This window comes from Gobio gobio (assembly GCF_949357685.1).
Source record: "Gobio gobio genome assembly, chromosome: 9".
Lineage (NCBI taxonomy): Eukaryota > Metazoa > Chordata > Actinopteri > Cypriniformes > Gobionidae > Gobio > Gobio gobio.
The window spans coordinates 17,060,395-17,073,185 of record NC_137115.1 but is presented as its reverse complement, the minus strand read 5'-3'; the positions used below and the strand labels follow the sequence as shown (position 1 = coordinate 17,073,185).

The 12,791-nt window shown below is 46.2% G+C and overlaps 1 protein-coding gene across 1 annotated transcript in view; it reads right to left on the bottom strand.

Moving 5' to 3' along the window:
* The window catches only part of spon1a (spondin 1a), a 329,503-nt gene that overhangs the window by 53,669 nt on the left and 263,043 nt on the right, over positions 1-12,791 (bottom strand). Inside the window, exons 9-10 of the mRNA XM_079824799.1 lie at positions 11,038-11,178; positions 10,542-10,617 (exon numbers count right to left, since the gene is read on the bottom strand). Of these exons, the coding sequence (XP_079680925.1) occupies positions 10,542-10,617; positions 11,038-11,178 (217 nt within the window). The remainder of the gene's footprint in view (positions 1-10,541; positions 10,618-11,037; positions 11,179-12,791) is intronic.

Here is a 12,791-nt window from a genome sequence, read left to right as displayed (position 1 = left end):
ATTAAGAAGTTTCAACTAATAGCTGTATTGTTATCTAATGCAAGAAGGCATTACAGGTTCAAATGATGAAGCGGAAAAAGAGTCCAAAGACAAGAGTGTTGGAAAAGAAATGATGATTCATGCATTGATATATACTGTATGTCGGTAGATATTGAGATTTGTATTCTGTTGAACAGATAAATAATTTCCTACATGAAACTAAGGGAAGGAATGCTGTTAGTGAATACATTTTTCCTAACCAAGAAAATTGTATTAACTCAAAAATAATGTAGCGTTGTGGTTTTGTTGAAGAAAAAAAGATGTAGATTAAATAAATATTTGACAGCAGTCAGTCAAAAAATTAAAAAGAATTAGGGTAAACATAGTTCCCTTTCAGTCGGTCACGTTCGACGTACGTCGGACGTACCGACGAATTGGGATCACTTCAGGGAGCCCCTAGCAGCTTCGAGATATAGAGAACGTGCGAGATTTGCATCTCGCGCTCCGCCCCACGCCGCGGGTATAAACAGGAAGCGAGAGCGAATGCACGCTGTCATTCACTTCGGAGCCGAACGGCGTTGATGAAGCAAGACTGCTTTTCTAAAAGAGAGCCTATCTGCAAGAGAGATGCTCCAGAGAACGAGAAGGACGCTCTGTGTTGGCGAAAAGGCACAATCAGCGCGACCGCGTGCTCACCGCTGCATCAGCATAACAAACTGCTGTTCTCACAGCAACTGTCGGTTTTGGTGAGGGCGTTTGTTCAGTGAGTGCAAACACAGGACTGCACTTACCACCTGTGTGTTGCCACGGTCTTCCCCTGGGTGCTTCAGCACTGTTGAAAGAGCGTTTCCTCATAAAAGAGCAACACGGGTGTGACACTGCGTCTTTTTCAAGACGTCATTCCACTCGTGCGTTTCTGGATGCGGTTGTTTCCTGTCCTGACGGCCACGACCCCTCTCGCATAAACATGTTGAGACTGTGTTCGTGGGTGATCCGTGTTCTCTCAGGGGAACGGGAACACGTCGACGCGCTGGTCATCTCGCCTTCCGCGTGAGGGTTTGAGTGTTCAGCGCGCCGTGTGCCGTCTAGCTGCTGGGTGACAGCGTGGGCTGCCACAGCAACTCAGCGCGCGTCACTCGGCGCCTCCGATGCGCGGTCGAGACGATGATGCCTCAAACGGGGTTGAGTCCCTTCGCTTATACCCCGATCTAGTCTCTTTTCTGGTGCACCAGAGGGGGGACTATTTTGGCTGATAAGCCTGGGTGACCTGAGGATTACAGTGAGGCTTCCCCGCCGCGTACATCTCTGTGGGCCCCTCACTCCTCTATCGCATCGCAAGCATGTTGAGACTGTGTTTGAGGGTGGTCTATGCTCTCTCATGAGAGCATAGCCACGTCGGCGTGTTGTTCGTCTTGCCTTTTTCATAAGGGCTTAAGTGTTCAGCGCGCTGTGTGCCGTCTCACGGCCACACTCACTATCTCACATGTCTGCTGGTAGCTTACAGATGGGATTGCTGGTCCTTAAAAGGGGACCTAGCGTTTCATTTGGGGCTCTAGCAGAGGACAGATGTCAATCGCTGCATCGGAGAGAGGGCTGTTATGTGTTGAAAATGAAGATGATGCCGAGATTCCCACCGTAATAGTGGGCGCTCGTGCTGAATCATACTTGACAGCCATGCTTTCCCAGGTGGCTGAGGCATAGTGCAATGCATAAATCGCCTTGCCTGCCCCTTGACCTTTCTCGGATGTGCATTGGAAGGCTTTGGCATTGTGGAACTATTGGTGCCAAAATATGGAACACCAATAGGGCCATAATCTGTATAAAGTTTTCCTCTCTCTCACTACCCTCATCGGTGGGGTGGCAGTGCCACTGGCAGGCCAACCCGGCCCTGCTTAATGTACAAGGGTAGTTCTGAGCCGAGGTTGAGCTGCGCACAGCGCTAAATAAGAGCGGTTCCAATACCTCTGGGTCTCGGGAGTTCAGGAATGGCAGCGTGTGACGCTACAAAGCCTCGCCGCTTTCATTCCCCTCCCCACAAGAGGGCGAGAATAGCAGTGTGTGACGCTACAAAGCCTCGCCACTCTCATTCCCCTCTTCTCAGCGGTGCGTGGACAACAGTGCCCGACACTCTTGTTCCCCACTGAGGAAGGAGGTGAGGCAGACCGTGCACAACGCCACAAAGCCTTGCCACGCTCAGCCCCTCCTTCATTTGGTGAGCGCGCTTGGCGGTGGTCGACGCTCCCATGCCTCGCCACCCTCAGACGCCTCTCCCTTCGCCAGCAGGGGGCGCCGGCTGTGGGAATGCACTCAAGCGGCCTCCCCACACTCGCACGCCCCCTCCGCGGACGCAGGTAAGTGTTGCACAGCACACTCAGATCCCACTTCGGGCCGCTCCCATGCCGTCCGATTCGGAACCCTGCATTCCGTGTCGCTGCCCCGCTGCGGGTACGTCTGTGGTTAATCCCCTTGCTCGGTGTCGGGGAGCCTGGCTAGCGCTTCCCAGCCCGTCTCGGGGCCGTACCATCAGACTCGGCTATGTGATTCAGTTCGCCCGGCGTCCCCCTAAGTTTGGGGGCGTTCACTTCCCAGTAGCGAAGGAGAACGCCCCCGTGCTCCGGGCGGAGATCGCAGTCCTACTGGCGAAGGACGCGATGGAGCCGGTCCCTCCAGCCGATATGAGGTCCGGGTTCTACAGCCCGTACTTCATTGTATCCAAGAAAGGCGGTGGGTTACGGCCGATCTTGGACCTGCGATTCCTGAACCGGTCCCTTCACAGGCTGCCATTCAGAATGCTAACGCAGAAGCGCATCTTAAGGTGCGTCTGTCCCCAAGATTGGTTTGCAGCGATTGACCTGAATGACGCGCACTTTCATGTCTCGATTCCCCTCGACACCGGCCCTTTCTGCGCTTCGCGTTCGAGGGACGGGCATGTCAGTACCGCGTCTTGCCCTTCGGCCTGTCCCTGTCGCCCCGCGTCTTTACGAAGGTTGCGGAGGCGGCCATTGCTCCCATGAGAGAGCATGGTGTTCGCATTCTCAACTACCTCGACGACTGGCTGATCCTTGCCCAGTCGCGAGAGCAGTTGTGCGAACACAGGGACAAGGTGCTCAGTCACCTCAGCCAGTTGGGACTTCGGGTCAACTGGGAGAAGAGCAAACTCTGTCCCACACAGAGGATCTCTTTTCTCGGTATGGAGGTATTTTCTCACAGAGGAGCGCGTCCAGTCAGTGTTGAACTGCCTGAATTCGTTCAGAGGCAGGACAGCGGCACCACTGAACACTTTCAGAGGCTCCTGGGGCATATGGCATCCGCAGCCGCAGTAACGCCGCTGGGATTGCTTCATATGAGACTGCTTCAACGCTGGCTACACCACCGAGTCCTGAGATGGGCGTGGCGCAGCGGTCCCTCCGCGTCCAAGTGACTCTGAGGTGCCGCCAACCTTCAGCCCGTGGTCGGACCCTTCGTTCTACGGGCGGGAATTCCCCTAGAACAAGTGTCCAGGCATTCTGTTGTCTCCACGGATGCTTCATCCACCGGCTGGGTGCCACGTACAACGGGCTTGCAGTTTTGGGTCTGTGGACGGGGCCACAATTGCAATGGCATATCAATTGCCTCGAGTTGTTAGCAGTTCGTCTTGCACTCAGCCGCTTCAAAGTTCCGCTCTGAGGCAAGCACGTTCTGGTCCGTACGGACAACACTGAGACCGTTGCGTACGTCAACAAACAGGGTGGTCTACGCCATCTCCTCTTATGGAGTCAGAAGCATCTGAGGTCGCTCCGTGCCATTCACATTCAGGGCCTGCTCAATCGTGCAGCCGACGAGCTGTCACGTCAGCAGGTGCTTCCGGGAGAGTGGCGACTCCATCCCCAGGCGGTCCAACTGATCTGGAGTCGTTTCGGGGCCGCACAGGTAGACCTGTTTGCCTCCCCAGAGACGACCCACTGTCAGTGGTTTTATTCCTTGACCGAGGCAACCCTCGGGTCGGATGCCCTGGCCCACAGCTGGCCCCGGGAAGAACGCAAGTATGCGTTTCCCCCAGTGAGCCTTCTTGCACAGACACTGTGCAAAGTCAGGGAGGACGAGGAGCAAGTCCTGTTGGTCGCTCCGTATTGGCCCATCCGGACTTGGTTTCCGGAACTAGTGCTCCTCGCGACAGCACCTCCCTGGCCCATTCCTCTGAGGAAGGACCTCCTGACTCAGAGACGGGGCACCCTATGGCACCCGCGTCCAGACCTCTGGAAACTCCATGTCTGGTCCCTGGACGGGACGCGGAGGTTCTAGGTGACCTACCGCAAGCGGCCCACTGTGAGGCCCCCTCTACGAGGCGCCTCTATGCGTTGAAGTGGAACCTGTTCGTCGTTTGGTGCTCTTCTCTCCGAGAAGACCCCCGAAGATGTTCGATCAGGTCTGTGCTTTCCTTTCTACAAGATGGGTTGGAGCGAAGGCTGTCTCCCTCCACCCTCAAAGTCTATGTTGCCGATATCGCCGCTAATCATGAGCTAGTAGATGGAAAATCTCTAGGTAAGCACGATCTGATCGTCAGGTTCCTGAGGGGGGCGAGGAGACTAAATCCGCCTCGCCCTCCCTCCATACCCTCTTGGGACTTAACTCTGGTGCTAACTGCACTAAAGAGAGCGCCCTTTGAGCCTTTGCAGTCAGCGGAGTTGAAAATCTTGTCGTTAAAGACAATACTCCTGACTGCTTTGGCCTCCATCAAGAGGGTAGGGGACCTGCAGGCATTTTTGGTCGACGAATCGTGCCTGGAATTCAGGCCCGGTAACTCTCATGTGATCATGAGACCCCGGCCTGGATACGTGCCCAAGGTTCCCACTACTCCCTTCAGGGATCAAGTGGTGAGCCTGCAAGTGCTGCCTTCGGAGGAGGCAGACCCAGCCCTAGCTTTTCTCTGTCCCGTCCGTTCTCTCCGGACTTACGTGGACAGAACGCAAAGCTTCAGGACCTCAGAGCAGCTCTTCGTCTGTTACGGAGGACAGCAGAAGGGAAAGGCTGTCTCCAAGCAGAGGATGGCCCACTGGATAGTGGATGCCATCGTCTTGGCTTATGAGTCCCGAGACGTGCCCTGCCCGCTCGGGTTAAGAGCCCACTCCACTAGGGGTGTTGCCTCTTCCTGGGCGCTGGCTCGTGGCGCCTCGCTGACAGATATCTGTAGAGCTGCAGGCTGGGCGACACCTAACACGTTCGCTAGATTCTATAGCCTCCGTGTAGAGCCGGTATCTTCCTGCGTGCTCACTTCCCATAGTCAGTAACACCGAAGTGCCTGTTCTAGTGTCGGCTTGCTGCGCCATTCCCTCCCCTATGGTAGACGGATGCGTGCACTTATTTTGCTCCAGTCGAGTTTCCCGGAACGGCGAACCCTGTTGAGTCCTCCGCAACCCAGGGCAGTCGGACGTGGCGGAGCGTTCGACGCCAGGTCTAACACTCGTATGCATTGGTGGAACTTGTGTTAGGTTGGGTTCCATATGTAGTGACCCCCACGGCGGTCCCATATGTGTATTCTTCCACGGTACGGCTCCCTACGGCGGGCCCGTGTCTTTCCCTCGGCAGAGTCTCCTCTGCCGTCTCAGGAAGCTGTTGTCCCCCTCCTCTAATTGGCCGGGGCCACCCCTGGGACTTCCGTATGTTGTGCTGCCCACGGCCAGCCCATACGTGTATTCTCCACATGGTAACTCCCTCTGGGCATGATGTGGCTTCCGTAGCGGCCTTCACAGGCACGCTTTCCCAGCGTTATCCAATACAGTCAGCTGAGTGGGTCTTGCGGAAGAGCAGCTTTGACTCTCCCTGCGTGAATTCCCCGCCCGCATCAGATCGGGGTCTGAGGGGCTCATCGCTGGGCGCTGGAAGTGGTAGTAACTATGGCGTTTTCCAAAGGGATCCCAATTCGTCGGTACGTCCGACGTACATCGAACGTGACCGACTGAAAGGGAACGTCTCGGTTACGTATGGTAACCCTCGTTCCCTGAAGGAGGGAACGTAGACGTACGTCCCGTCGCCACAGTTGCTGTACCATCACTGCAGGGCCGAGTCACTAAGTTCGGCTCCTCAGTGAAAAACAGCGTGCATTCGCTCTCGCTTCCTGTTTATACCCGCGGCGCGGGGCGGAGCGCGAGATGCAAATCTTGCACGCCAATGGCCCATTGGCCTGTTCTCTATATCTCGAAGCTGATAGGGGCTCCCTGAAGTGATCCCAATTCATCGGTACGTCCGACGTACGTCTCCTTTCCCTCCTTCAGGGAACAAGGGTTACCATACGTAACCAAGACGGTCTACTAGAACTAACTCTAAATAAGTGTACACTTATTTAGAGAATTCTGATTCTCTTTCTTTCCTTTTCTTTTTCTTTTCCCCTGTTTACTGGATGTTCTTAGAGTATGATCCTGTATGTATCCTGATGTAAATGGGGCAAGGGACAGAAGTAAATGGCCATTATTAAAAGAATGTTTAAATTTGAAAGAAACAAGTTGCGTTTTTACAAGAAACACATAATAAGAAAGATAATGAAACTGTGAATCATGGTTGTGAAAGGGCACCTACTTGCTCTTACTTGAGTTTTTGGTGGGGGAGTTTTTGGGTATGGGTGTGTTTATTTCACAGTCTTGAGTGTATATTGTGCCGATTTGTAGATTGTGCACATAAAAATTCTCAGTATTTTTGTATTCTCAGTATATTCGTATATTTCCCATTAATTTCCTATGGTCGGAGGCTATGACTATGAGTGTGACTATTTCTTTTATGAGCACTTAGCCTGTTCAAATCATACCCTCAATTTTTTTTGTGTTCACATTCCAAGTGTCATAAAAGTCACCAAGTTTCGTACCATTCCGATGAAGCTGTGATTTTTAACAATTCAAAACGTACAATTCTCCGGTCAGAAATGACCGAAGACCGCACAAGGGTTAAGTTCTAGAAAAAAGTTATAAATTGAAGGTACTGTCCAAAAGTTGTCAGAGGGCAGTCCTTTCTCTTCTTCCAAAGAAAGGAGATTTGTGTTTACTTAAAAACTGGAGATATGTTGCTGTTCTTAATTCTGATTACAAGATATTTTCTAAATGTATTGCAAACCAAGACCATTTCAGGGTGTTTTTACATTAGTTTGCTGCGATCCGAGTCTGAGCGTGATTTTTCCCGGCGCTCCCCGCAGTGTTGGTCTGGTTTCACACTCAATTCTATCGAACCCCGGTATACTTGAGCGCATCTTACGTCATCACAAACGTGCACGCTGCATGAAAGAAAACAGAACGTGGGTCAATTTATTGTTTTGTTTTTTTTATTTATTTGGTGCTATTTTAAAGACCAGAGTAAATGACACTTGGGTTTACTGTATGTGCATTGCATAAGGCAGATTCCCTTTCAAGGGAACTCATGTTGCATCGATGACGCTATGGGAACGCAATGCGTGATGAAGTCATGAAGGCCCGTCTCTGGCCTCACTGATAGATCCATCTGCGATCCCCATGACTGTGATTGCCGCTGTGCCTCGGCAGCAGCGGGACCAAAGCCATTGGGAACCTGAGCCTGAGCGCCCTTGCAAAAGAACGACAGGCAGGATCGGAGCGTCCGCAATGGAAGCACCTCACAGTGCTCACAGCCAGCGCCCTCGAGCGCTGACCGTGCATGCTCCGCTCCCAAACATGCAACACACAGAATGTGTGTGTCCCCACCCATAAAGAAAGGCGGGCAAGGGTGCACACACACTCTAAAATGCTGCTTGTCCGCCATAGTGTTTTTTATTAGCTTTATTTTACTGAACTAGAAAAAACACTTGAAAAAAACACTGAACAGATATCACAGAGAACTACTGAAGACTCAGAAAGCTAGCGCGGCTTTGTTTTGGGCAGGCTATATAGCTTCCTGGTTCGTGACGTCACCCGCTCTGACGTCTCGTCTCACCATTGGACTGATTTGACATGTGCTTTATGACTTCATCACGCATTGCGTTCCCATAGCGTCATCGATGCAACGCTTGTTCCGTCTTCAGGGAACCGAGGTTACAGTCGTAACCTAGGCGTTTCTGCTGCTTGCAAACAGACTCTTTTGTGGAGACAGCAGCTTGCCATTCATTTGTTGCCCTGATTGCACTAGCTATGTGTGATTACACTGCAGGCTCATTCTCGCTCGTATCCAAGGTAAATCATGAACACTATCATCCCTTACATGTGTTTTATTGTACTAAATACATCGTAATTGGCTAAAACGCATGCGCAGGTTACTTTACTTGAGTCCATGTTGCTTTCTCATTCACACAAATTGTGGCACAGTTGAAGTGCGAACCAGTCTCAGATTCGGTACCTCGGCGCACTCCCAAGTCAGCATGACAGCTTTCACATTAGCAATGTTTCATGCGAACCATGCCCCATGTAAAAACACCCTCAGGTTCCTTGGTTCATGAAGATCAGTCTTATTGTTTTCCAAAAAGATGTATTCATGATAATTTGTTTTTAAGGATAGATCTTTTAGAATACTTAAGAATGCACAATGTTAGAGTTGGTCTAATATCTTGAGACCAAGAAAAAGAATGTGATCGTGTGGATCATCAGTATTTGTTTCATGTTATAAAGTGTTTTGGTTTTGGTGATAAGTTAATATCATGGATAAAATTGTTGAATAAAAGATCCTTGAGTATGATAAAAATAGGGAGTGGGTAAAGTGTACCAGTTAAAATACAAAAAGGAATCAGACAAGGCTGCCCAGTGTCTGGCCAACTGTAGAGTTGTGTTTGTCACAACCCTTATTGTGTTTGCTTAGGTGTAAACTAAAAGGTTTAAATATAAATGGTAGTTTAAGAAAAGAGTCATATTGTCTGCATATGCTGATGATATTACTGTAATAGTTCAACAGCAGGAAGATGTACAGAATTTAAAGGGGGCTTTAGAAGTCTATGAAAGAGCTTTGTCTCTGAGGCTTAACTGGGATAAAACAAGCTGTGTGGAAAACATTAATATGTTGTTACCAAATCTTCCTAGTAATATTCAGTGGGGTACACCTGGTTTTAAATATCTAGGAGTATATCTAGGTCAAGAGGAATATAAAAATAAACATTGGGAGGGTTTAGTGGAGAAGGTCTGTGCGAGCTTGTCTAGTTGGAAAGGGTGGCTACCCCAGTTATCATTTAGGGGGAAAGTACTAATTTCCAACAATCTCATTGCCTCAATGCCTTGTCATACATTGATGGTTGTGGATTCACCAGTGATGTTAATCCAATATATTTAAAGGATACTTAGCATTTTTTTGGTCTGGTCAGCATTGGCTAAGAGCAGCTGTTCTCTATCTTCCTGTTCAAGAAGGGGTACAAGGACTGATAGATATTCAAGCTAGAATGAATTTTGACTGCTGGCTATTCAGCAGTTTCTATATCACCAACATCATGGATGGATGGAACTAATGTGTGCTCTTTTACGCAAAGCTGGACGAATGGGTCTAGACAAACAGCCATTCACCATGACCCTAAAGAGAACTCTTTAGGTAGACTTAACCTTTTTTACCTCAATATTTTGGATTCATGGCAATTGTTTTCTGCTTCAAACGGAGTGGTCAACCAGGTCTGTGGCTGCTAATGAATCTCTCTATTTTAGACCGTCTCGCCAAACGAGTGCTAGAGGACCTATAAGCTGCACTTCCCTTTTCAGCTAAATACTCAAAAAGACTTGTACAGGAGATAATACAGAGCCATATTCTTTTTCAGAATTTAATTTGTTGATGAATAAAAGATTATCAAGAAGAAGATCCTGGAAAATTGCTATCTTTGAATACTCCAGAAATGGGGTTAACTTTATACTGCATGTGTCAAAACTATGAACTATCAAGACCTTAAAGATCTAACAGAAAGAAAATGGACTTTAGTCTTGGGGTTAGGCTCTTCCCAGAAAAGTAGCTGGCAGTCCTTGTACAAAAAAACCCATTAATAAGAGAGTGGGAGATCACACATAGCACGACTGGATCCTTTAGTTGGGAAGGGTTGTCCTATTTGTATTCGAAACTGTGATTCATGGAATACTATCACCTAAAAACTTTGATGCAGTTAGTGAAGGAGTTGAGTCTGAAGTTAATGGGTTTGTTTAATGTTTCATTGTTTATTTATGGCCCAAAGTACTCTGTAGAAAACATCAAAAAAGTAATTTTTCTTTATTTTGTTTGTGGAATGGTGAAGTTGGCGATTTGGTGTTCTAGAAAAAAAAAGAAAAAAACAGTAGAGTATGCTCTTTTATAGTCTTTTTTTATAGTCTTTTTTTATCCCTGGGGTTTTAATACTTTTCTGTGTGAACCTGATGGGTATGGAAGCTTTAATCTAAAATTGTCTAATGTGTTGATGAGGGGAAAAATATAGAAATGGAATTGTTCATAGACAAATGTGATTTTATATAGATCCCAAATTCCCAAATGTTATTGACTTAATAAAGGGATTTTTTTAAGTGAAGTATCTCTCTCTCTCTCTCTCTCTCTCTCTCTCTCTCTCTCTCTCTCTCTCTCTCTCTCTCTCTCTCTCTCTCTCTCTCTCTCTCTCTCAAGGTCGCTTTTGACGAAAAGATAAAGAGATGCAAACCAACCTTCTTCTTTTTCCTCCTGGGCAATGTCAGCCACAATGTCATCTACATTATCAGGCACAATGTTGCACTGCTCACCCTGCAGACATCAGGAAACAACTTAAACATTTAACGAGTGAAAATGATTTCCCACATTCAATCAAATTCTTCTACACAGTGATGGAATGTAATTCACTATTACTATCTGATTGACAACCGCAAAAAAAAAATGAAAATGGCACAGGTTATACTTTTCCTTGTGTTTGTCCTAATTCTCATACAGTAATCTAACGCCCTCCCAAAAAAAGATGCATGACTTTCAATGCTTTCAGGGCACTGGCTTCATAAATATGTATAATCTGTTTTTGTTGTTGTTTAGTTATTTTAGCTCTCAGTTTATAGACTTTTATGACATGAATAATGCAGAGATGTTTTGCACAGCAATACAAACTAAAAATGCAACAGCTAAGTACATTTTCTTTTGAAACTGAATTTTTCTAAGACAAGTAAAGAAACAGACCTTGCGGGCAATTCTCTCCACAACAATTCTGGCTACAGGAGTGATTGCGCCACCCTCTGGGTCGTAGAACGGGCTCTGTGGATGGTCTAAACTTGTGAGGGGACGAATTTTCTCCTGAGGTGTTGTAGGCTTGTTGGGAGACTAAGGCACATTAAATAAATAAAAGTAATTTAGGACTATATAAATAACCACATGAAAATCATATTAAACCAATATCAGTTGTATGAATTAAAGGAAGGATTCTAACACGCAACCAAATAAAAAAAAGGAAAAAAATGTGTGTGAATTGTTCCTTTAAGATATGTAACATTAATCAAAATAAAACAAAACACAATTAAACATCCAAAGGGATGGTTATTATACATGAACTATATAATTATATTATATATGAATTAAAGGAAGGGTTCTAACACGCAACCAAATAAAAAAAAGGAAAAAAAGGTGTGTGAATTGTTCCTTTAAGATATGCAACATTAATCAAAATAAAACAAAAAACAATTAAACATCCAAAGGGATGGTTATTATACAGTCAACCCAAAATGTATCCAAAAGACTCTCACATTATCACAGTTTATTCTTTATAGTTTAGAACATGGTAATAAAATATGTCAAAAACTCAGAGTTAAACTGTGTCAGAACAAATTCATCTTGAATGTCAGATAACTTGTAATGGATTACATATAATGGATTACAAAATCAACCAATCAGCTGTCAGCTGTTAAATTTAATCAAATACACAATTACATAATACCAATTTAGGTCAACCAATTACCAAGCAATGCTTAATTTTGTTCAGTCTGTGGTGTAAAAGGTCACAGTAGCAATTAAAGAAAAAACACTTAATGCAAAACATGGTCAGGTCAAAGTGTCTGAATAATTTTGGTCCCAAATTGTTACCAATTTTACTGGTAGTCCATTGTATGAAGAATTGTTGGGTATAATATGTCACAGTTTACTTTATTTTGCTATCCTCACTTACATAAATTAACTAAAGTGTCCTGCACCCACTAGTAACAATTTTATCTGGTGTCTGAATAATTTTTGGGTTGACTGTACATTGCATATTTTTACAGTTTAAAATAAACTCACACAACAAAGACACCACCATACCAGGCCTGTAGGCTTCACAAAGGGAGATTAGCTCCGCAGTCAACAGCAGCAAGGTCGCTGAGAGAGGTCGAACATAACATGCTCAACCAGGGGAGCAATACAAATTATATACACAGACCCACTCCCCAATGATATGGAGGGTAAAAGTGAGGAATCCAAGGTTGTGTTAGGAGCGGATACATTTAAAAGAATGTTCCTGGTTCAATACAACATGAGCTTTATTGACATCATATTAGACAAGTTGGAGGGAAAAAGAAAAGAAAAAAGAAAAGAAAAATAAATAATTTTTGAATGGTTACATCTTAAATATGATTTTAAAATAAATTCATTTATATTTAATCCGAAATATTCCTTTAACCACCAAACCACTCCATAAGTAAAAATTGTAACCTCTCAATTTGTAAATAAAACAAACAAACAAACAAACAAACAAACAAACAAACAAACAAACATTTGATCGTTATCCTTCGGAATTATGTCAATTCAAGCAGTTTAGTTTTGAGTCAGTGTCTGTTTTGTTCAAAACTGACACACATAGACTGACACACACCAGTAGATGGCAGAATCAAGCTATGATCATGACTGTATGGTCTCCGGTGGACCATTTCAGCTGGCAAATAGCTTTTTTAAAATTAAGTCATATT